Consider the following 26,882-nt stretch of genomic DNA (forward strand, 5'->3'; position numbering starts at 1 on the left):
CCAATAAATCCAAGAGGAAATAGAAAAATAAAAGATATAAAGAACAGATGGAACAAACAGAAATAGCTAGCAAGGTGACAGATATTAATCCAAACTGAATCATCAAACATGACTGCTAAAAGAGACTGGGACTGCATTTTTAGAGCTTTATTGAGACATACACATAAAAGTCACCCACTTAAAGTGTACCTACACTTCAGCAGTTTAGTACAGTCAGAGTTGTACAACCATTTGTCAAACTGGATTTTAAAAAATGTTCATCTAGGGGCGCCTGGGTGGCGCAGTCGGTTAAGCGTCCGACTTCAGCCAGGTCACGATCTCGCGGTCCGTGAGTTCGAGCCCCGCGTCGGGCTCTGGGCTGATGGCTCAGAGCCTGGAGCCTGTTTCCGATTCTGTGTCTCCCTCTCTCTCTGCCCCTCGCCCGTTCATGCTCTGTCTCTCTCTGTCCCAAAAATAAATAAACGTTGAAAAAAAAAATTTTTTAAATGTTCATCTATATGCAGTTTATCAAAGATATCAACAGGCTGAAATTAAAAAGATGGAAAAAGATAAATAAGGCAGACACTGAAAAAGAACAGCTTAGAGGTGCCTGGGTGGTTCAGTCGGTTGAGCATTCGACTCCTCATTTTGGCTCAGGTCATGATCTCACGGTTTATGAATTTGAGTCCCACATCGGGCTCTGTGCTGACAGTGCAGAGCATGCTTGGGATTCTCTCTCTCTCTCCCTCTCACTCTTTTCCTCCCCCACTTCTGCTTGCACACTCTCTCTAAATAAATAAACTTAAAAAATAAAATAAACATCTTAGATAACTGTATTAAGATAGACTAAATCAAAATGCATCCTGAAAGATAAAGAGGGTCAGTATATAATAAGATTCATTTTAAACTTTTGTAAAGTTCATTTATTTTAAGAGAGAGAGAGAGCAAGCAAGCAGGGAAGGGGCAGAGAGAGAGAGAGAGAGAGAAAGAGAAAATCCCAAACAGGCCCCATGCTGTCAGTGCACAGCCCGATGCAGGGCTCAATCTCACAAACCATAAGATCATAACCTGATCCAAGATCAAGAGTCTGGTGCTTAACCAACTGAGCCACCCAGGTGCCCCTAATAAGATTCATTTACTACAAAAAAAATGACAATTAAAAATTTGTGTGTCCCTCTAAAAGCGGCTCAGAATATTTTAAGCCAAAAAACTCATAATCTAAGGAGAAACAAATCTACAATCACAAGAGAAGGTATCTATTTGTTAGTATTTGAAACATCAGGTGATACACACAACTAGAAAGAATATAGAAGATACAAACAGTATAATGAAGAAGTTTGATCTAATATAAGTAAGACTCTACAGACTACAATCTGTGACCACAAAGCAATTTCGTTAAACTAATGACATAAACTACTAATGAAGTGAACCAGAAATCTATACATTTGGAAATACAAAACATACTTGTAAACAAATCTTGAGTCAAACAAGCAATCACAAGGGAAGTCAAAAGCATGGAACTGAAGAATAAAAAATATATTAGAAAAGAAAACATAGGTAGGAGTACAAATAAAGGTGAAAAAAGATGAAGCCCAAGCAACAAATAATAAAAGGATATAATAACAGAACTAAATTATATAGAAAACTATGGTACAACATGGAGGACCAACAAAAAATGAAAAATCCAGTCTTTAGAAATATTACTAAAAATGGCAAACCTCTGAAAAAAAATGGCAAACTTCTACAAACACTTTTCAAGAACATAAACACAAATAAACACTATTAGAAATGAAAAAAGACCTAAATATTGACCTAGTAAAAAGAAATTTTTTAAAAAGACACCCTCAACAACTCTAAGTGATGAATTTGAAAGTTTAGATGAAATGTGTCTTCCCAAGCAAACACGTCTTACCAAATGAGACTCAAGAACAAACAGAACACCTGAAAAGGTCTATAAGCCTTCAATAAGTAGGATCAATAGTTACTATTCCCAAAAAAACAAGACAAAAAGATAAGACTATTTAAAGGAATGGATTCCAGCAAATATTCAAGAGGTAATTCTAATCTTAGACAAAATTTTGTAGAAATAAAAAGATAAAATACAATCTGATTTATTCCATAAACTTATTATAACTTTCATACCAAACCTAGGAGAGTATCCCCCAAAAGGAAAATTATACTACATTCTAACGTAGGTAAGAAAAATCTAAAATATTAAAAACCTAATCCTGCAATGTGTTGTGTATGTCCCTGTATGTGTTCTATATCATAAACTTGTTTATTTTTCAGTATTTTGAGAACTGTACCTCAATATAACTGGCTTGTTTTGCAATCCTATGTATTTTACTTTATGCATGAAAAAACATTTTTTATTTATTTTGAGATAGAGAAAGAGAGCACGAGAAGGGGAGGGGCAGAGAGGGTTGAGAAAGAAATCCAACCACACTCCAAGCGCAGTGCAGAGCCCGAGGTGGGGCTTTATCCTACTACTGTCAGATCACAACCTGAGCCTGAGCCAATATCAAAAGTTGGACGGTTGGGGCGCCTGGGTGGCTCACTCAGTCGGTTGGGCGGCCGACTTCGGCTCAGGTCATGATCTTGCGGTCCGTGAGTTCGAGCCCCGCGTCGGGCTCTGTGCTGACAGCTCGGAGCCTGGAGCCTGTTTCGGATTCTGTGTCTCCCTCTCTCTGACCCTCCCCCGTTCATGCTCTGTCTCTGTCTCAAAAATAAATAAATGTTAAAAAACAAATTTTTTTTAAAGTTGGACGCTTAATCAACTGAGCCACCCAGGCACCCCTAAAAACATTATTTGGAGAAAGGATCTGGAGATTTCAGACTGCCAAAGGGCTTCACAGCAATACAAAAAAAGATAAGAATCCCAGTACTGAAGAAACTGGTAGAGCTATACACAAGGAAACAGGTGCAATAATATTCAGAGTAGCATTATTTGTAATAGCAAAAACTGGTACAAAGAAGGAAGAGTGTGGCTCAATAAACTAAGGTGTACTTACTAGGTGGTATTTTCTGAAAGTCACTAAAATGAAGGAACTGAAACTACATGTATCAACAAGGACAAATCTCTTCATCTGGATGTTAGATATGAATCATCACCAGTTCAAGCACTGGCATTTAGGAACAAGTGCCTTACACTATTTCTCTTTCATCAAAATGCATCCAAAATTACACTCTGTCAGGTACAGTTCAAAATACAAATTCCTTAGGAAGCCTTTCCCTAAACCGTCTAGTTGGAATTAATTCCCCCTCCTATTTTCCATAGCAGTTTCTATCAAACTCTTTAGTTACCAGATTTCTAAATTAAACATTTTTCCAGTTTTATTGAGATATATTGAGATATATTGAGATATACAGCACTGTGTAAGTCTAAGGTGTACAACATAATAACCTGACTTACATATAGTATGAAATTATTAGTTAATATCCATCATGTCATATTGTGAATTATATTAAGTATAGTTTGTGCAACTGATTTTTCAGTTAAGTTCTCTCTGGTGACTAAACAGTCCTTTGTATTCAACAGTTCTGAAAATTATGTTCATTGATTTCATTCATTCACCACTGTGAAACAAAACCCGAACACTGGCTTAAAAGCTGTGTTTCTATCTTTAATGTGTACAATGAGATAAAATCTGTTATAAAAATAAAACTTTCAATTATAAAAACTGGATTTCTACTTTTCATAATTTCACTGTTATAGTCAATTGTAATGAAAAATACAAGAAAATAACTTTGAACAACATAAAACAAAATCTATTTAATCTAAAGGATTTACAGATTCATGTTATCATGTTAAAGTTGGGATGATCATTTTGCACATATGTATACAGAATGATACATGAGTTAACTATGCCCCCTACTGACTATTTTGAAAACCAAATAACATTACAGAGAATCCAGAATGTGGTCCACACAAATGTACCACATAAAAACCAAATGTACTTTATAATGCAAATGGGCTCATTAAAAAGGATTGTGCAAATGTTAAGTCAAGTATATTTAAGACAGAATTTATCACAGAAAGAGAAGACTTAGAAAGAAGTATAATTTTGGAATTAACTGCTCAGAGTTACCACATTACATATAAGGAAGCATCATTCACATTATATTCTGCACCAACTGTTTTCGATGAGGGGCAATTTTGCCCCCAGGGGACATCTGGCAATCTGTGGAGATGCTTTTGGTCAAAACCTGGGGTGAGAACCACAGTGCTACTGGGACCTAGTAGGTAGAGGACAAGGATGCTGCTAAACATCCTACAATGCACAGGCCAGTCCCCACAATAAAGAATTATCTGGTTGAAGAATTACCTGGTAATAGAGTCAAGGTTGAAAAAATTTGCTCTACATGAATATTTTCTCTCAAATTGTACAACAAGGCAACAAAGTTAATAATGTATAGTTTTAGGACTTGCTTAAACTTTGCTGACTGGGTCAAAGAAGACATTAAATCTCTGATATCAAAGACTACAATTTTTAGCCCTTTCCATTTGGGCTAGGAAATTACAGTCTAGACTTTTAGCTCTATTCTTCTGGCTCTATTCTAGGGATGATATAACCTGTGCATAAACTTTTGATCTGGTAATGTTATTTTTTAAAGCTACTGGGCTTTCCCATCATACCTGTGTTTCCATTTCCATCATCCTTTGTTTTATTTCTCTTATTTCTGCCTGAGTTTCAGCTTCTCTAAGTCGAATGGTCATCAGTTCATCCTGTAACTCATTCACAGCATTCTTCTTTGGTGGATCTTTCCACCTCCCAGTAGTACGAGCTAAGTGGCGCTGAAAGACAAAAAATTAGGTTACAACACATATTCCTAGTATCAAAATAAAAGCTAACTTTCCTGAGCGCTTACTTCATGCTCAGTACTATATTAAGCATTATGTATACATTATTTTATTTAATCCCCAGAAAACCTTAAAAGTTAGGCAACTATTATCTTCATTATACAGGTCAGAAAACAGAAATGGCAATTAAGTAAATCAGAAAGGTCACAAAGCCAATAAGTGGCAGATGTGGAATACAAGCTCAGATATAGTTCAAATCTGTTTATACTATGGATTGATTATTGTAAAGAATATAATTTTCACCCTCAATTTTTTATAAGAGAGATTTCCACAATGTTAACTAAATCCCAAGCAAAGAAAAAAATGGGGCTATTCATGAATTATGGAGGTAATATTAGGAGTGTTCTCAAAATATCCATGGTGAAGGATCAGTTTTGTTGTTCTTAATTTCCAGTTTATTGCTGCCTGATACATTTATGGTAATGTCAAGGACTAATTTCAGTCTTTGCTAGATGTAGCCACACCCCAATTTCAACCCAAAGTCACTACTCTGAAATGGTATATACTGTTTTCTTCTTTCCGCTCTCCTTTCTGTCTTCTAGATTCTTTTATTTATTTATTTTTTTTTTTTTAATTTTTTTTTCAACGTTTATTTATTTATTTTTGGGACAGAGAGAGACAGAGCATGAACGGGGGAGGGGCAGAGAGAGAGGGAGACACAGAATCGGAAACAGGCTCCAGGCTCCGAGCCATCAGCCCAGAGCCTGACGCGGGGCTCGAACTCACGGACCGCGAGATCGTGACCTGGCTGAAGTCGGCCGCTTAACCGACTGCGCCACCCAGGCGCCCCAATGTTTATTTATTTTTGAGAGAGAGAAAGAGACAGAACACAAGCAGGGGAGGGGCAGAAAGAGAGAGGGAAACACAGAATCTGAAGTAGGCTCCAGGCTCTGAGCTGTCAGCATAGAGTCTGACGCGGGGCTCCAACTCATAAACCAGGAGATTGTGACCTGAGCCCAAGTCTAATGCTTAATCAACTGAGCCACCACAGAATCTTCTAGATTGTTTTTTTTGTTCCTTGTCAAGAGTTTCCCTCATATGTGAATAAATTTGAGGACATATAAGTGACTGATTTATTTTGTGAGATAACCAATTTTCAAAAGAGGTTACGAATATATAGACAAATTTATACTGGTATCACCCTTGGGCTGTTTCATACTGATCAATGGATTTAGCATCAGCAGAAGAAATATGTGCTGTATATGCTATATAAAGGAAAATTTTCTTTTCGTTCTTTAGAAGAAGTTATATAAATCACAATGATACAGTAACAACGTGACTTGATTTCTATTTTATCTTTTATTTATTTATGAGGATTTAAAAGGGAGAAGCAGCTTGAAGGTACTTTCAACTTATAAGTGCTCTCAGATTTTTACATTTCAAGAAACTTTCTCACTTTAAACTCAAATCCTGGTGTTGATCATCAGCTACTTCAGACTCACACAAATTGGATACTCTGGTTTTACCCACTTTCTAAAAAGCATGCAAAAATATACTGATATACCTGCCAGTGTTCCTCTAAATCCTTGACTTGTTGTCTAAGTTCTTTCAAACCCATAATAGCTTCTGCTTCTCTCAGTTTCACAGCAATGAGTTCTTCCTGAAGCCTTGCAATGTTATTCTCATCAGGAAAGGAGTTGTTTCTCTAAAGCCAGAAAAAACATAACTTGGGATTTTTGTTAATTTAAAAAATAAAATAAAACATATATAATAAGCTATTTTGGCCCATATGTAACTGCACTTCATTTTACAGTTTTACTGAGATATAAATCACAAACCATGAAACTTACCCTTCAGTGGTTTTAAGAGTATTCACAGGATTGTACAACCATCATCACAATCTGCTTTCAGAACATTTTAATCACCACAAAAAGAAACCTTATAACCATTAGCAGTCACTCACATTTTCCCTCCCTCAACCCCCGGCCAACCCCTAGTCTACTTTCTGTCTTTATGGATTTGTCTATTCTGGACAGTTCATGCAAATGGAACGTGGCCTTTTATGATTGGCTTCGTTCACTTATGTTTTCAAGGTTCATTGCTTTTTATTGACAAATAATATTCCCTGTGTGTATATTCAACATTTTATGTATATTCTACATTTTATCTATCCATTCATCCAATGACAGACATTTAGGTTGCTTCCACTTTTCGGCCATTATGAAAATGCTGCCATGAATATTAATGTAAAAGTGTTTGTATGGACCTGGTTTCTAATTCTCTTGAGTTTTATACTAAGGAGAATTGCTGGAGCAGAAGCTAATTTTGCACTTTTTAAGAAACTGTCAAGCTTTTCCAAAGCCAATGCACTGTTTTACAATCCCACCAGGAATGTATGAGGGTAATTGTGCTTAATTTTGAGGACAGAGAAAGTCTAACTCTGCTTTATTAGTAAAACACTAATCAGCGTTTTGAAGCAACATGATTAAAAATGTTTTTCAACATGACAATAAGCTTACTAACCTCTGATTAGGTCTCCAAACAAAGCATGAACAACATTTACATTTTAAAGATTTATGGAAAAGAAGAGTCCAAAATCCTTTTTGTTGTATTTTTTCGGCATGTTACTTTGGAAAGGAGTATAAAATCTTTGTACATTAGCCACTATTTATATCAGGATTAAGAAATTAACACCAAGGTGATCTAAATATTTGCTTCAAGAGTACAAGATTTAGACTGATTCCTTACCATACTGACAGACCCATCTTGGGATACAGTGTAGCCCCTATTACATTGCTCTGTGCCATGACCAAGAGATCCTGAATTAGGCTCTAGTAAAAGCTCCTTAGGTAAACTTAAGTACTACTGAGATTTCAAGTCCTGAATCTGTGAAATTTTCTAAAATATTTCATGGTAGGATGAAGATTTTAGCCCACAGAGATAATAAAGTTATACTTGCCAACTACACATTTTTATGATGGACTATAAATATCTTCCAATTGAAAACCAGAAATTTACTATATATTCCTACACAAAGAATTCCTGTATTTCCTACACAAAGAAATTAACCATAGGAAGCATGAAGCCTTCTAATTTCCTTTCTACTCTATAACATAAAATACCAACATAGCTACTTAAGAAATCTACTTTTATAATTTTTTTTGAAGCTTGTTTACTTATTTTGAAAGAGCATGCATGCACGTGCAAGCACATGTGAGCAGAACACAGGCAGACAGACAGGGAGAGAGAGAGACTCCCAAGGGGTCTCCACATGGAGCCTGATGCAGGGCTTGATCTCATAACTGTGAGATCATGACCTGAGCCGAAATTAAGTCAGTCGCTCAACCAACTGAGCCACCCAGGCACCCCAAGAAATCCATTATTAAACTGGACCCAAGGATACTTCTTCCAAATTTTCAAATTCCAAATTTTCAAAACTGAAAGATCCAGATTCTTATCTACATCACAGAACCCAAGGTACTCCAACTTAGAAACCAAATATTCTGTTATTCATTTTTTTACAGCATTCTTGCTGGCTTTTTTCTCAACAAATAGGAGAAAAAATTCTCCAAAAATAGTGTAAAAATAGCAATCAGTTTTCTAGCAAAATTATTCCGCTACTGATGGTAGTTACACCTGCTTTAGTTCATAAAGAAATAAGAACTTGAGGCTATCTGTCATGTTCATTATTTATGAGGCTTTTCAAAAAATATTTTTAATTTATTTATATTTATTTTGAGAGATAGGTGGGAGTAGGGGTGGTGGGGAAGGGGCAGAGAGAGAGGGATGCAGAGAATCCCAAGAAGCCTCTGTGTCAGCAGAAAGCCCAATGCAGGGATCGAACTCACAAACAGTGATATCATGACCTGAGCAGAAACCAAGAGTTAGACACTTAACTGACTGAGCCACTCAAGCGCTCAGGCTTTTATTCACATAGCTAGATACTATAAAGATAAAAAGAACACTTAACATAGAGCCCAAGCCATCAATGATTTCATAGAGGACAAAAAAGAGATTCAGAGTTTGTGATCTGGAACACAGACTCTCAAGTCTGAGAGTTACAAGAAATCTAAAAGCATTTCTATTTCTACTAACTTATCTAATCCTTAAAATTCTTTAATAATCCTGAAAAGAAGTAAATTAGCTTCCCTAAGTATGCCTTGGGCTAAGATCTTCCTACATATCCTGAGGTGGCTTATGTAGCTAGCAAAGTTTTAACAGTTACACGCAGATGAAATTTTTTCTGACACGTTTATGTATTAGTCATATCCCACTAGATGAAGATACTATAATATTTGAAGACAACCATTAATATGTATTCCCTAAGTTTCTCTTCTTCAACGTTTAAGTATTATTCATATCAACATTACCCTGCTTGTCTTCCTCTAAAAGGGCTCTAATGTTTTTTGTTTTGCTTTTTTAACCCTTAAAAAAAAGGGGCTTTGAGTAGGGGCTTTGGCAACAACAAAGAATAACTGAGAATCTCATTTTCTTTGTCCTTTCCTCTCTTAGTAACTAGTATGTAAGGTTTCCAATGTATGAAAACACCAAGTCCAATTTAACTGCTCAATAAATTCATCTTATCACATGTCCCCTCTAATTTGGGAGTGACACTATTTATATTGTTCTCACCTTCTCTATATCCAGGACTTTATCCTGCATCTCCTTTAGTGCACACTGAGACTCAGCTTCACTCAGACGAGCTTGGACCAATTCCTTCTCTAGTTGCAGCACAAAATCTTCATTGTAGTTGGAATTGCATTTATGCTACAAGTTATAGATGTATGATGAAATTCCACAGAAGTATGAACATATACATACAATAAAAATAAATGCAATTACACAATACAGTTATTAAGGGTAACCAAATGTAAAAGTTCCATCTACCCACTACTTCCAGCTTATCTCCTCCAAATGATTTTCCAAGGAATAAAAAAGTCCAGGCTTGGTATCTATAAAGACGGTCACATTATTTTGTGTTGGTAACTATACTAAACAAATTATACTAAATTATATTATACTAAACAAATCTAATTCATGGAAGATAAATGTCTCCTTTTATTTTCCCATCCATCCAAATACTAAGAATTTGTTCTGACTGAATAGACATGCTCTGTACAGTAGGGTAGCCATTAGCCACATGTGGCTACCGAGCACTTGAAATGTGGGTTGAAATAGTCCATACTGAGAAAGGATGTGGCTAGTCCATACTGAGAAAGGATGTAAAATACAAACTGAATTTTAAGACTTAATATGAAATAAAAAGGCAAAATCACCTCATTAAGCATTTTTATATTGGTTAAAGGTTGAAATAATATTTTACATACAGAGTTTAAGAATATTAATTTCATCTATAATTATTAAGTACTCATTTTAAAATGGCATTTTAAAATGCATATGTGGCTCACATTATATTGCTATGGGACAGCACTGTTACATGCTATAGAAGTACACAGTATAAAAAAAAGTAAATGTTTAACTGAAAATTCTCTTTTAATGTAACAGAAATAAAAATAAGGCATCCATAGTAATATGAACCATCCTAAATTGCAACAGAATAAAAATGTATTTGCTCTTAGAAATGTAGATCTCTTTAAGGTTATGCATGAAAATCACTGCTAGAAACAGAGAAAGGAGTTGCTGCACAAAGAAATTAACCATGGAAGCATGAAACCTTTCCATTTCCCTTCTTGCTTTTTAATGTGAACACCAATGCAGCCATTTAAGAAATCCCTTTTTAAACTAGTTTCTATAAAAAGCTGTTTAAAAAAGCAAAAGACATATAATTCACCATTATGTAAGACTTCCTAAAAGAAACTATTATTTTCCATTTAATTTACACAGTAAAGAAAAAGAAAATCCCAAAAAAGAGTCACAGAGAACCACCTCCTATTGAACTAGCTTGAGTAAAGATTAGTTCCTTTCACTCTTCAATATATTAGGAATAAGACAGATATCAAATTAAAACTTTATTTTAAAACTAGTAAATGCTTAATTAAAACATGATATTCGCTTTCTCCAGTTACCCAAAAAGATAATTTTTAAAAATAGTTCACTTACTAAACAAAACGAGGACTTTTTAATTCAATGTATTACACATTGTTTCTTCTAGTAATTTTGTGGCACCATTAAAACAGTATTTCTATGTAAGGAGTACATGTGTGGCAGGTATTATCACTTTAGTAAATACTTACCTTGCTAAATAGGGAAAAGGCACTCTTTTGTAATGACCACATCCAAACTGGAAGCGCCGTATTTTTTGTTTAATGAGATCATGGTTATTTCATGAGTAATACTAGAATTTTCTGCCTTAATCTAAAGCCCTGACAACTGTAGTTCGGGTTTGTTTGCCACAGTTTTATATTAGGAGATACCCAGGAAAACATAAAACCCAAATGATCTATATGAGAATGAAATCACTGCTCTGGTATAAACCAATTGATATAACTAAGCACAAAAAAAACTATACTAACATTGGGGACACATTTTTATCAATAAAATTTATAAAACATCGAATTATCTTCTATTGTTCAAGGAATAAATTCTAAATTCCATAGTTTACACATCTTATTTCTCCTTTCATATTTCCCTTTGAGTTCAGGGTTGTTTCTTAATCCACTGTAAACTAGCTTTAGTTCTCATCCTGTACTGAAACTGTTCCAATCACTAACAACATCAATACCCAGTAATGGTATAAAAAACTCAATGGAAAGCCCTTTTATTCAGCTCTTACCTTCACTGGATAGTCTACTGAATTTTACTGACCATTCTTAAAACTTTTTCAATTTTGAGGTGCTACTCCTCCATAGTTCTACTGCCTATCTTCTCTGTTGCCTCTGCCAATTCTGCTACTTCATACAGGTATGTACGATTATATGTACATGTACATATGTGTCTATCAGTCCCCAGGGTTTCAATATTGTGTGTTTTCTCTTAATCTGTTTTCTTATTTTGTAGATTCATCCTATGAGATTTAATCCGCTATCCAATATAGTCTGTATGTATAGGCAGTATTAGCTGTTATCTCTATGTAGTCAGTATAGGCAGTGGATGAACTTGCCAAGGAAAATCTATATAACAGTAAAAAGGGGAAAGTAGAAGGAAAGAGAGAAGGTAAGAAGGAGAATATGATGAAACTCTAGGGACAGTACACACATAGATACACAGAGTATATAAACTCAAATCTGTATTTTCAGTCCAGATCTTTCTACTAAACTATAGATCCGTATTTACAACTAGCTACTGGTTTTCTCTGTCTGGTTGCCTGCATATTCACCTCACATTCAACATGTTACAAGTCAACTCCCCATCTTTTCCTCCTCGTGTATATACTATTTCTGCTAAGGATCCCACCATCTAACAATTGGCCAAGCCAAAACTTTCCCTCTTCTAGTCAACCCATAACATACCCAAACCTTTTCTTCCAGGTATCTCTTGAATTTGCTTGCTCCTCTCCATCTTGTCATTGTTTTTATTCATGCCCTTTCTCTGAACTACTGCTATATTCTTAAATAAATTCCCTTAAAAAAATTTTTTTTTCCAACGTTTATTTATTATTCAGAGACAGAGCAGAAGCATGAGCATGGGAGGGGCAGAGAGAGGAGGAGACACAAAATCCGAAGCAGGCTCCAGGCTCTGAGCTATCAGCATAGAGCCCGACATGGGGCTGGAATTAACAAACCAGGAGATCATGACCTGAGCCAAAGTCGGACACTCAAGGAACTGAGCCACCCAGGTGCCCCACATAAATTCCCTCCTAACTATTGTAGCACTTACAGCATTATTCAATATTTTGTGTTACATACCATAGTAAATTATAATAAACACGGGGCATTTTTACAATTCTACCACCTGCACCAAGTAGATGTTTTCTGACCCTATTGTTTGGAGCTTGAGGAAGTTTTGATTCCGGGTCTATTAATACAAATATGTTAATGAAAATTATACAAGCATTGATATACTTAAAAAAAAATATTCAGAATGAACCTAACACCACTAAGTTAATTTCACCCAATTATCAACTTCCTATATGGTAATTATTCCTGTCCACTTATATTCATATGCATTTTTATTGGACAAAAAGTATTTTCATTGGAATCATTCTTAATATTCATATAGGCTCTTCATTTATTGTTGCAGCTTAGGGAGTTAGAAAAAGTTCTGGCATTTGTTTGGTTGGCTGAAAAATGGACCAAAAGGTGGCTCACAGTGAATGAACTGGAAATGCCAGACATGCCTTAGTTTAATGTAGAGGAAGGGAAAATTGGTAACAAATCTGGGGAAGATACAGACAGACCTCTTTCAATGGGCTAAAAAACAAAAAGACATTTATTTGTTTCCCCTGTGAATGCTCACCAAAGGGTGACCTCAGCAGAGAATTTTAAAAATTAATTGGATAAGATGACCCATTCGGTGGTTACCAGTCAGCCTCTTTCCTCAGCCACCCAACATTGTCCAATAGGCTTATGAACATAGCAGCCATGGTGGGAGGGATGGAGGTTATGCATCTCAGCAACACAGACTTCCATTCACCAAGGTTATGGTCACTGATGAGTCCACTCTGCCAAGAGCAAAGACCAACACTGAGCCTCTGATATGACACCATTCACTGGGGTAACTTGCCAGCTATCTGGTGGCAGGCAGGTTACTTACACTGGACTGCTTTTATCATGAAAGGGGCAGCATTGTTCTTATTGGAATAGACACTTACTCCAGATATGAATTTGCCCTCCCTGCACACAATGCTTTTATCAAAACTATCACCTATGGACTTACAGAATGCCTTATCCATCATCATAGTATTCCACAAAGCATGGGCCCATGCTCATGGAATTCACTAGTCTTGACACGTTTTCTAACATTCTGAAGCAGCTGGGTTGACAAAACGGTGGAATGACCTTTTGCAGACTAAATGACAGTGCCAGCTAAATGGCAGTATCTTGCAGGGCTGGGGCAAGGTTCTCCAGAATGATGAATGTGCTCTGAATCCACTATGTGGTGCTTTTTCTTCCACAATCAGGATTCACAAATCCAGGAATCAAGAGGTGGAAACAAATCTGTCTGGAACACAAGAAGGTCCTTTAGAGAGTCTCTTAGTATTACTACACCCTGTGATTAAGGTCAATGAAAAACCAGGAAGGATTACTAATGGCCTAGACCCTTCAGGAATCAAGGTCTGGATTACCTCACCAGGCAAAAAATCATGACCAGCTGAAGTGCTTGTTGAAAGTGAAGGGAATACAGAGTGGGTAGAAGACAGTTATAAATATAAGCTACAATCACATGACAGAAATGAGGACTGTTATTGTCAAGAGTACTTCCTTCTAATTTTGCAAAGAATATGTGTTTTCTTTCCTCTTTTATTTTCTTATCATATAAGATGCAGGGACTTTATATCAAAGTATTTATTGTTAATTTTACATCAGAGTATTTAAGTTATAGGATATCAAGAAGGGAAAACATTACTGAAAGACATTAACTTCTTTTCAGGGGAAGGTGTTAGTGCATTTTCAGTTGCGCACAGGATAACCGTAACATGTTAGGCAGAATTATGACCTTGTTGCTGTCTTTATGTAAATAAGTATGGTTTAAGGAGATGCACATGGTTGTGAAGTTGACAAGGGTTGGACTTATCATGGTTAATTTTTTGTGTCAACTTGACTAGGCCACGGGGTCCAGATTAAAACATTACTTCTGGGTGTTTCTGAGGGTGCTTCCAGAATACTTAGTACATTGCCCTCTCAATGTCATTGGGCATCATCCAATCCACTGAGGGCCTGAACAGAACAAAAAGTGGAAGATACATTCCCTTGCTGCCTGCCTGAGCTGGGACATCGGTTTTCTCCTACCCTTGGACTGGAATTCACACCATCAGCTTCCCTGGCTCTTAGGCCTTTGAACTTGAACTAGAATTACACCACTAGCTTTCCTACAGAGGGTAGATCATGGGACTTATTATCCTTCATAATGACATGAGTCAATTATTCTCAATAAAACTATGTATGTGTCTTACTGATTGTTTCTCTGGAGAAATATATTCTCTGAGTAATATAGGGTAAATTTTACAAATAAGATTAAATATATTGATTTATAAGTTTTATTGTTCTTTGGGTTTTGGTCCATTTCAAATTTGACCCATTATAGCTTCTGCAATTTAACTCTTTTTTGGTTGTTATTTCTACCATTTCCAATTTTTTTTGGTTCAAATTTATTTATTTCTTCTTGTTTCAAATCTTTGCAGATCTAAATATGGTCAGGAAAGTGATACTTATGTCAGTGTTTAGTCTACTAAAAATTTTGCCAAGTCAGATTTACCTCTAAGTTTTGGTTTTTATTACTAACAGCCTATGACATTTCTCAAGCAAGCTGGTAGAATAATGGAATAACGTTAACATTAATCCTAATAATAGGTACCATTGAGCACTCATTATGTGCCAGGTATTACTGTAGAGTATCAACTTCCTTAAGTCTCAGCAAGCCTCTATTATACACAGAACTAAAGAAGTACCTTGATTAAGTATACACAACCAGTGAGTGGAAGAACTGGCATCAAAGTGGCAATGTTAACATATGCTGCTGTGGACTGTAAACTACCTGTTTCAGTGTTTGGGTTTTTTTTGTTTTTGTTTTTGTTTTTTTTTTCATTTTACACAGGAAAAAAGAAAATGTTATTTATAAAACAGAGGTTTGTTTGTTGAAGCCTTTTAACTCACTCACACTGGAAAAGGAGATGTCAGGAAAGGTGACTGGCACTACAAAGCCTGGAAAAAAAAAAAAAACTGCAGCAAATGTGGGTATTGTCACTTCCTTACCAGGACAAGTGCCATGAGGGGTAGAGGCTGTGAAACAGGTGAACACTGTGAGGCAAAACTTCCTAGTTACATGTCTATTTAGGAGAACTGAGCATGGCTGGTCTACCTCATTCTATAATTTTTCCAGACCAAATAGACAAAGAAAAAACAAAAAACTAAAATCCTAAAACCAACAACATAACAGCAAAAACTTAAATATAAACCAAAACAAAAACTGGACTTTCATGAAGTTGACTTGAGATCAGGAAAAGAATGATCAACTTTTGAGAGGAAGGAAGAGAAACATCAAAGCCAAGTTCAGAGGTTTAACAGCACCTATCACACTGTGTCCAAACCTTGACCATTTCTGATACAGCTGTTCTGTTTTAAAATGTTCCTCTTCCACTCACTATAAACCTGGTTTTAAAGTTTATGGTAACAACAAAGATGATAGCGACTTGTATCTACTGAGTGTTCATTAAGTGGCAGGCACACCTTAAGTGCATTGTATTCTCACCTAACTTTCACTACAACCTCTACTTTCCTAATAAGGAAACTAAAAAGTCACACAGCAATTGGCAGTTCTGTTAATTGGGAGTATGGACTACAGAGCCCATGTTCTTAATCTTTAAGCCACATAAGGGTTGAAATATTATTAAGGCAATTAATATACTGTTTTAATATGTACTGTTCTAAGAATTAACAGTATAGTATTAAAAATATAAGTATCTTGGGGCGCCTGGATGTCTCTGTCGGCTAAGTGTCCGACTTCAGCTCAGGTCATGATCTCACAGCTCGTGAGTTCAAGACCTGCATCGGGCTCTGTGCTGACAGCTCAGCCTGTTTCAGATTCTGTGTCTCCCTCTCTCTCTGCCCCTCCCCCGTTCATGCTCTGTCTCTCTCTGTCTCAAAAATAAACGTTAAAAAAAAAAAATTTTTTTTTTTTTTTAAATATAAGCATCTTGGGGCACCTGGGTGGCTTAGTTGGTTAAGTGTCCAACTCCTGATTTCCGCTCAGGTCATGATCTCACGAGTTGTGGGATCAAGGCCAGCACTGGGGTCTACACTGAGCATGGAGCCTATTTGGGATTCTCTCTCCCTCCCTCCCTCCCTCTCTCTGGCCTTCCCCCGCTCTTATCTCCGTAAATAAATAAATAAACATTTAAAAATATATAAGCATCTAAAAATAATGTAAACATCTCACATAACGTTCTCATAACAAATTCTTATGGGGGCATGGGTAGCTTAGTCAGTTAAGCAACTGACCCTTGATACTGGCTGGGGCCATGATCTCACAGGATTGAGGCCCCTGTCAGACTCTGCAATAAAAAGCGCAGAACCTGCTTAGGATTGTCTCTCTCCCTTTGCTCCTCCCCCACTCACATTCTCTCTCTCCCTCAAAATAAATTAAAATCATTCAAAAAAATCTTAAAAAAAATAAAAAATAAAAAATTCTTAGAAAAGTGTATTTCATATTCACATTCGTAACCTGGACAAATATATGGTTTATCAAATGAAAACTGCTACAGTTATGATGGCTGGTAAGTCAGCAAGCGACAATTTATTTAAAAGTCTATAAATAGGGGCGCCTGGGTGGCGCAGTCGGTTGAGCGTCCGACTTCAGCCAGGTCACGATCTTGCGGTCCGTGAGTTCGAGCCCCGCGTCAGGCTCTGGGCTGATGGCTCGGAGCCTGGAGCCTGTCTCCCTCTCTCTCTGCCCCTCCCCCATTCATGCTCTGTCTCTCTCTGTTCCAAAAATAAATAAAAAAACGTTGGAAAAAAAAAAAGTCTATAAATAATGAATGACTTCTCAGGGCACCTGGGTGGCTCAGTCAGTTAAGTGTCCGACTCTTGGTTTCAGCTCAGGTCATGATCTCGCAGTTTCATTAGTTTAAGCCTCGTGTCAGACTCTGTGCTGGCACTGTGGAGCCTGCTTGAAATTTTCTCTCTCCCTCTCTCTCTGCCCCCCCAACCTCCTGCCACTCATGCTGTCTCTTGGAAAATAAATAAACTTAAAAAAATTTAAAACAAAAAATGAATGACTTCTCTACACTTATGAAGTTCACCTTTGTCAATGAATCTCAATGTTTCTGTGACACCAGCAATACCACTCCAATGAAACAGAATTTTGTTTAGTAGGTGAAGCCTCTGTTTTTCAACTCCATATGCTTTTCTGGCATTACAAAAATTACAAAAGTGAGTCGGAAAACCCTTAGTAATCTTTTTTGTTTGTGTCTTGAGTAAAACAAAAAAATGAATTCTCACATTCAATGTTTGAAGACTATGTGAGTGATACAGTGAAAAGCAAAAATTTGTGTTTAGTGGAGAGGTTTATTATGAAAAAAATCCAAACTGGAAAAAGGACTGTCTACACAGATATATCAAATATCACCTGAATTTAATTATAAATCAAGCAACTGAGTTCAAAACCTGTTCATTATATGTTCTATTTAGGAACCCACACGCTTCATGGAACTCTGTATTCTTTTTTGTAGTTTTTATCACAACTTTAAACAATTAACTGTGTATTTTTTTTATTGTTTATTTTTGAGAGAGACAGACAGAGCATGAGGAGGGAAGGGGCAGAGAGAGGGAGACACAGAATCCAAAGCAGGCTTCAGGCTCTGAGCTGTTAGCACAGAGCCCAAAGTGGGGCTTGACCTCAAGAGCCGTGAGATCATGACCTGTGCTGAAGTTAGACACTTAACCCACTGAGCCAGCCAGGTGTCCCTGTAACTAATTTTTAAAATATCTATATATACAAACAATGACAGCAAGTTTGGCTGATGTGCTACTGCATTGTCAGAACTAAACTGTGCTTTTTATAGTAGGTGAGCAAACAGTATTTGCTGAATAAATTAGTCAACTCTTGGTTTAAAAAACAACAACACGAAAAGTACAGCACAGGGAATATAGTCAATAATAATATATTAACTTTGCATGGTGACAGATAACTACACTTATTGTAGTGAGCATTTCATAATGGATGGAACTGTTGAATCATCATGTACTATTGACACTAATGCCAACTACATTCTGATTAAATAACAACAACAAAACTCCCCTCTATTATATACTTTATGTTAACATGGGTAGTGGTAACTGAAGACTGCAAAAACAGCCTATAAAATCTATTTGTTTCAAAAATAACCACAATTTATACTAGCATGGAAATATGGTACATTTCTACAAAGCACCTGAAAAAACTATTACACAAGGCAAGTAGTCCAGAGTAGGAGTCTATACCACAAAACAAAAACAGAAACAAAAAAATTAAGTAAAAAATCATAGAAACAGACTCATAGAGAACTGGTGGTTACCAAAGGGAAGAATGTGGGGGATGGGTGACAGAGGTAAAGAAGATCAAGCAGTACAAACGCTCAGTTACAAAATGAACAAGTCACAGGGATGAAAAGTACAGCGTAAGGAATGTAGTCAATAATACTGTAATACACTTTTATTGTGGGTAAGCATTTTGTAATGTATAGAATTCCTGAATCATGAGGTTGTACACCTGAAGCTAACTTAATGTGTCAACTGTACTTCAATTTAAAAAAGAATCTGTATCTTGCTCTCAGCTTCAACATGTGAATCCCAAAAAAGTCTGTAACTTCCTCTACCACATGCTCCAAATAGTTATTTTTTAAAAATCCAAGCAATATGGATGTACTATTTAAAGATCTACCACACTGAATATTTTTTTGAATAATTGGTGTATCCTTTTAAAATGACTTGTTCCCAACATCTTAAAAGTTATATACATTCCTGGGGCTCAGTCGGTTAAGTGTCCAACTCTTGATTTTGGCTCAGTTCATGATCTCAAGGTTACTGAGTTTAAGCCCTATCAGGTTCTGTACTGACAGTGCAGAGCCTGCTTGGGATTCTCTCGCGCACTCTCTCTTTCTGTCAAAGAAAACAAACTAAAAAAAAAAATTAAGAAATCATATATATCCTTTAAGGTGGAAGTTTATCTCTGGTTATTTACACACTTAAACGCAAGATTCTTTTCTTAATGCGGAAAAAAAAAGTTAAGAAAACAATTACTTCCATGATGGTGGATGCTCATTTATTACTTAAGCTGATAACTACTGTAAAACATTTAATCTAGACTAAGGTCACAATTAGTTTTGGAAGAAAACTTTTGTCCAGGTTTACAAGCATACTGATGAAAAGTGTTAAAAGTTTACTAAATGTGTAAAGTCATTACACTATTTGAATTTTTAGACTTATGTAAACTTACCAAATATTACAAATTAATTGGCTTTTTCTTAAAATGTCACTGAAGTAGAGCTAAATCATGTTTAGAATGCAGGAAGAGAGGGGCGCCTGGGTGGCGCAGTCGGTTAAGCGTCCGACTTCAGCCAGGTCACGATCTCGCGGTCCGTGAGTTCGAGCCCCACGTCAGGCTCTGGGCTGATGGCTCGGAGCCTGGAGCCTGTTTCCGATTCTGTGTCTCCCTCTCTCTCTGCCCCTCCCCCGTTCATGCTCTGTCTCTCTCTGTCCCAAAAATAAATAAATAAACGTTGAAAAAAAATTTAAAAAAAAAAAGAATGCAGGAAGAGATGTTAAACATTAACTTCCATATTCATAAAGAAAAGCAAACCTACTAGATAATCAGGTATCGGGTAATTCCTACTAATGCTGCTGAACAAATACTTTCTCTAAAATAAATTGTGCAGATTTCACAACTTCCACTGAAAAACTGGTAGTCTTTAGTTTATTAACCTTTATTCATGTGTTCAATTTAAGTAAGGTTAGTTTTTATTCTTCAAATCAAACCCTTGGCTCTTAAAAGTATCACATAATTCTTTCATGCTTTCTTCTAGAATTACAGCAAAAGGAAGGAATGTCAGAAGAAATCTTTTCTAGCTTCCCCTTAAGAACTTCCTAGTACAAAGATCCCAAGAACTTCAAACTGCAGTCATTTCAGCACTCAGCAGCTTTAACTATTACAATTCTTCTTGTTTATGCTTGATCCTAACCAACAGACTGCTGGACAAAATTACTTACTCAGAATAAAATGAATGATAAGCACTTATGTGTAAGGCAAAAAAGCTTTTAAATAGACCAAGCAAGACTCAAAGACAGTGGTTATCAGGATATATTGTTTAACAAATACATCATGCCCCCCTACACTCAAAAGGGACAGAGTCAAACATACAATTGTATGAAATATCATTGGATCACTTCTACTTCTATGGGCTTCCTGGAAAAACTGACATGAAACATGTAAAACAAATACTTAAAGGAACAGTTTAATCTTAATGCTTTGGTTTTATCTTATAGATGATTTAATATGCAATATTTAATTAGTATTACTAAATATTAAATTTTATTTAGTGTACTAAATGCTAAATTTGGTAATAAATTCACTCGATCATTTCTGAAAACCAACAATATCAAGTTCAAACTATCAAGGTCCAGCATAAAATGAAATCAATGACCTGTCAAAGATAATCATTCAGTAATTATGTACTGCAGAAATGCTTTCTGAAGAACATCAATGATCAAAATTAATTAAAAATAAAGTTAACTTTTAAAAACTGCTAAGAAGTTTAATATATATAGGGGTGCCTGAGTGGCTCAGTTAAGCATGTGACTTCAGCTCAGGTCATGATATCACAGCTCGAGTGTTTGAGCCCGCGTTGGACTCTGTACTGACAGCTCAGAGACGGGAGCCTGCTTCAAATTCTGTGTCTCCCTCTCTCTCTGCACCTCCCCCACTCATGCTCTTTCTCTCCTTCAAAAATAAACATTTGAAAAAAGTTTAGTATATGTATGTATGTGTGTGTGTGTGTATATATATTATTGCTAAATAAGAATGGCATATCACTATAACAATAGCATTAAAAATCACTAAAAATTATATGAAACATTAAACACAAGTCCATGAAGCTGGAGTGATACAAGAGTCCATCGTGAATGAGTAAAAAAGATTAGAGAGGAAGAAAGAGAAAAGTCTCTTTATAGAGGAACATTAGCTAATAAGTATAGAAAAAATGAGAAAATATGAAAATCACCTTTTGGAAACTCAGTCAGTAGATGCTAAAACTATCACGTACAAGGTGAATAGAGGACAAGAGACTTATTTGGTACCAAAGTATTTTCCAATAGATTACTTAATAGTCGCAAAGAAGAAACCTTATCTTTAAAAGGCAGAGAGTCTGTGGTAACCAAACAGCAAGGTAATCAATCTTGGTATTACTAATAATGGGGACAACTTATGTTATGTGTTTCCTGACTCAAAGCAAAGTCACATTACCTGTCATCTAGATGTTAAAACTGTTTAACTGAATCTAATTAAAGGAAATATAACACCATGAAGAACAGCTCCAAAATATGAGACAACTTGGCTGTATCAGTCAGAAGTCAAGGTTACCCCTAACATTGATTACTATTTCTTCTCTACTGTTTCTTCTCTCTTTAGTCTAGAGAGAAAGTTTATCAGTCTAGAAAGAAGTTTATCAACTTTATTAATGATTTTGAAGAACGAGCATTTGGTTTCATGGATTTTCTCTATTTTTGTTTTGTGCTGTTTTCAATTACACTGGTTTCTACTCTTTTTATTTCTTATTCTTTCTACCTGCTTTAGGTTGAATTTCCTCTTCTAGGTCTAGTTTCTTAACCTTAGAATATTGGTTTGAGACTTATTTCCTTTCCTAACATAAGCATTCAATGCTATAAGTTTTCCACTACATACTGCTTTAGGTGAATCCTACAAATTTTGATAATGTTGTGCCTTCATTTTCATTTAATTCAATATGTTCTAATTTCCTTTGAGATTTTTCTGACACATGGATAAAAATGCATTAACTTCCAAACATTTGGGGGATTTTCCAGATATCTATTATTAATTTCTAACTGAATGCTGTTAGTCAAAGAAGATACCTAGTATGATTCCATTTACTCTAAATTTTATGGCCCAGAATATGATCTATCTTTGTAAATGTTCTACGTGAACTTGAAAATAATATGTATTCTGCTGTTATTAGGTAAAATGTTCCATAAATGCCAAGTAGGTCAAGTTAGTTGATAATGTTGCATAGTTCTTCTACACCCATACAGATATTCCAGTTACTCATTTCATAATTACTGAGACACAGAAATACTGAAGACTCCAACTACAACTGTGGATTTGTCCACTTCACCTTTCAGTTCTACAAGTTCAGCTTCACACTCCTCTGTTGTTAGAAGTGTTTAGGAAACATGTTAGGAAACGTGTTAGGAAACATACACTCCTAAATATATACAATCCTAATTAAGATTGTTAGGTCTTTGTGAACTGACCCTACTACTACCAGGAAATCTTTGTTCTAGGAACTATTCCTTGTTCTGAAGTCTACTTTATGTGATATTAATACAGACACTCCAGCTTTCTTCTGCTCAGTGTTTGCATGGTACATTTTTTCATATTTTTATACTTTTCCCCCAATTGTATTTAGTATATTGTGTACAACAGTTATAGGCAGACCATCCTTAATCCTTCACTCTTGAAAATTCACTTGAGGGAGAGTCACCCTCATTAGCTATTATGCCATATACATTTCCAATTTCTGTCTCAATGCAACCACAACTCTTGATAAAAACAAGCCCAACCCCAGCCCTGAGGGAGCTCAATCTTCTCAGGCTCCTCATACAAGTTAGCTCACTTGCTTCTGGTCCTACCCTGACCTTAACGAATGGGTTCCAGCGCTGGGATGTTATACATTCTCCTGAATTCCCACCTTCTACTGCAACCATTCAAACTAAGTGTGTTATTTTCTTGAGACTTCTACCTTCATTTCCATAGTCTCTTTTTCTTCATAGAATTTATCGAGGCAAAATCCAAATAAGTATTTGAAAGTGAACAATTCAGTGACATTTAGGACATTCAAAATGTTGTGCAACTATCAATTCTATCTAGTTCTAAAATACTTCCATCAGTCCAAGTAAAACCTCTTACCTATCAAGCAGTTTCTCACTCCGTTCCCACCCAAACCTTCTGGCAAATACCAATTTGCCTTCTATCTCTATGGATTTATCTAGTCTGGATATTTCATACAAATGGCATCATACAATATGTGATCTTTGTGTCTGGCTTCTTTCACTTAGCTTAAGATTTTGGAGTTTCATCCATAGTATAGCATGTATAAGTATTTTATTCCTTTCTGTGGCTGAATAATATTTCATTGTGTGCATATACCACAATTTGTTTATCCATTCAATGATAGACCTTTGGGCTATATCCGTTTTATGAACAGTGTTGCTACAAATATGTGTACACATGATTGTTTTAAATAGCAGTTTTCCATTCTTTTGGGTATACACGTAGAAATTGAACTGTGGGTCACATGATAATTCTACGTTTAACTTTTTGAGGAACCACTAATTTCCACAGCAGCTGTTTCTCGATCTCCTTGCCAACATTTGTTATATTCCGGCTTTTTATTATAGCTATCTTAGTGAGTGTGACACAGTATCTCATCATGATACTGATCTGCATTTCCCTAATGACTAATAATGATATTGAGTGTCCTGTTATATACTTGTCCATTTGTATATCTTCTTTGGAGAAAGGTCTATTTAACTCCTTTTTTCATTAAAAAAATTTTTTTATTGAGGCACAATTGACATATATCAGTTGTGTGAATGTAATGATTCACTATTTATGTTTTGAAATGATCACCATGCTAAGTCTAGTTAGTATCTGTCACCATATGGGTACACAATTTTTCTTGTGTTGAGAACTCTTAAGACCTACTCTCTTAGCTTTTAAATATGCAATAACTACGGTCACCATGATGTATATTAAATCCCCATGACTCAATTGTAACTGGGAATTTATAACTTTTGACTGCTCTTCATCTCATTTCATCTTCCCTCTCCCCACCTCTGACAACCACCAATCTGTTCTCTTTATTTATGAGTTGTTTTTTTTTTTTTTTTAAGATTCTACCTATAAGTGAGATCACAAGGAATTTGTCTATTATTTCTTTCTTTTAGCATAATGTCCTCAAGGTCCATTCATGTTGTTGTAAATGTCAAGATTTCATTCTTTTTCTGTAACTGAAAAATATTCCTGTTTAGGGGCGCCTGGGTGGCTTGGTCGGTTAAGCGTCCGACTTCGGCTCAGGTCATGATCTCACGGTCCGTGAGTTCAAGCCCCGCGTCGGGCTCTGTGCTGACAGCTCAGAGCCTGGAGCCTGTTTCAGATTCTGTGTCTCCCTCTCTCTCTGCCCCTCCCCTGTTCATGCTCTGTCTCTCTCTGTCTCAAAAATAAATAAACGTTAAAAAAAAATTAAAAAAAAATATTCCTGTTTATACACACGCATACATACACTATTATCTTTATTCATTCATTTTTCAATAGACACTTCCATGTCTTGGTAACTGTAAATAATGTTGCAATCCTTTGCTCATTTTTAAATTGTGTTGTCTATCCACAATTTGGCTATTGTTGAGAGTGCTGCTATGAACATTGGGGTACAAGTGCCCCTATGCATCAGTACTCCTGTATCCCTTGGGTAAATTCCTAGCAGTGCTATTGCTGGGTCATAGGGTAGGTCTATTTTTAATTTTCTGAGGAACCTCCACACTACTTTTCAGAGCGGCTGCACCAATTTGCATTCCCACCAACAGTGCAAGAGGGTTCCCGTTTCTCCACATCCTCTCCAGCATCTATAGTCTCCTGATTTGTTCATTTTGGCCACCCTGACTGGCGTGAGGTGATATCTGAGTGTGGTTTTGATTTGTATTTCCCTGATAAGGAGCGACGTTGAACATCTTTTCATGTGCCTGTTGGCCATCCGGATGTCTTCTTTAGAGAAGTGTCTATTCATGTTTTCTGCCCATTTCTTCACTGGGTTATTTGTTTTTCGGGTGTGGTTTGGTGAGCTCTTTATAGATTTTGGATACTAGCCCTTTGTCCGATATGTCATTTGCAAATATCTTTTCCCATTCCGTTGGTTGCCTTTTAGTTTTGTTGGTTGTTTCCTTTGCTGTGCAGAAGCTTTTTATCTTCATAAGGTCCCAGTAATTCATTTTTGCTTTTAATTCCCTTGCCTTTGGGGATGTGTCGAGTAAGAGATTGCTACGGCTGAGGTCAGAGAGGTCTTTTCCTGCTTTCTCCTCTAGGGTTTTGATGGTTTCCTGTCTCACATTCAGGTCCTTTAGCCTAAATGTCCATCAACTGATGAATGGATAAAGAAGTTGTGGTTTATATACACAATGGAATACTACGTGGCAATGAGAAAGAATGAAATATGGCCTTTTGTAGCAACGTGGATGGAACTGGAGAGTGTTATGCTAAGTGAAATAAGCCATACAGAGAAAGACAGATACCATATGGTTTCACTCTTATGTGGATCTTGAGAAACTTAACAGAAACCCATGGGGGAGGGGAAGAAAAAAAAAAAAAGAGGTTAGAGTGGGAGACAGCCAAAGCATAAGAGACTGTTAAATACTGAGAACTGAGGGTTGATGCGGGGTGGGAGGGAGGGGAGGGTTGGTGATGGGTATTGAGGAGGGCACCTTTTGGGATGAGCACTGGGTGTTGTATGGAAACGAATTTGACAATAAATTTCATATATTGAAAAAAAATAAAAATAAAAAAATAAATTGTGTTGTCTTTTTGTTGAGTTCTAAGAGTTCTTTATATATATTCTGGATGCTAAACTCTGATCAAATACATGATTTGCATGTATTTTATACCATTCTGTGTGTTGCCCTTCCGTTTTCTGGATAATGCCCTTTGATGCCCAAAAGGTTTTAATTTTGATGGAGTCGAATTTACATGTTTCCTTTTGTTGCCCATGCTTTTGGTATCCAAGAATCTCTTGCCAAATTGCAGGTTATGAAGATTTATCCATGTGTTCTAAGATTGTTACAGTTTTAAAATCATAGAAGAGTTATTTTAAAACTATAAAATTTCTATGAAGATCATTGATCATTTTGAGGGTTTTAATTTTTTTTAACATTTATTATTGAGAGACAGAGAGAGACAGAGCATGAGCAGGGGAGGGGCAGACAGAGAAAGAGACACAGAATCTGAAGCAGGCTCCAGGCTCCAAGCTGTCAGCACAAAGCCCGACACAGGGCTCGAACTCACAAACTGCAAGATCATGACCTGAGACAGAGTCGAACACTTAACCGACTGAGCCACCCAGGCGCCCCTTGAGTTTATTTTTATATATGGTATGTGGTAGGGGTGGGTCCCAGTTCATTCTTTTTCATGAGGGTATACAGTTCTCCCAGCACGATTAGTCAAAGAGACTATTGTTTACTCATGGAATGGCCTTGGCACCCATGTCAAAAATCAACTGGCCATAGATGTA

General features: G+C 36.3%; 1 protein-coding gene across 7 annotated transcripts in view; it reads right to left on the reverse strand.

The window, feature by feature from the left end:
* EVI5 (ecotropic viral integration site 5) overlaps nt 1-26,882 on the reverse strand; it is a 248,898-nt gene that overhangs the window by 84,265 nt on the left and 137,751 nt on the right. For all 7 annotated transcript variants that reach the window (XM_040470985.1, XM_040470988.1, XM_040470986.1 and 4 more), the window contains 3 exons: nt 9,413-9,547; nt 6,345-6,485; nt 4,616-4,774 (listed from right to left, as the gene is read on the reverse strand). In XM_040470985.1, the coding sequence (XP_040326919.1) occupies nt 4,616-4,774; nt 6,345-6,485; nt 9,413-9,547 (435 nt within the window). The remainder of the gene's footprint in view (nt 1-4,615; nt 4,775-6,344; nt 6,486-9,412; nt 9,548-26,882) is intronic.

This window comes from Herpailurus yagouaroundi, unplaced genomic scaffold (genome assembly GCF_014898765.1).
Source record: "Herpailurus yagouaroundi ecotype Mexico unplaced genomic scaffold, PumYag 77, whole genome shotgun sequence".
Classification (NCBI taxonomy): Eukaryota; Metazoa; Chordata; class Mammalia; order Carnivora; family Felidae; genus Herpailurus; species Herpailurus yagouaroundi.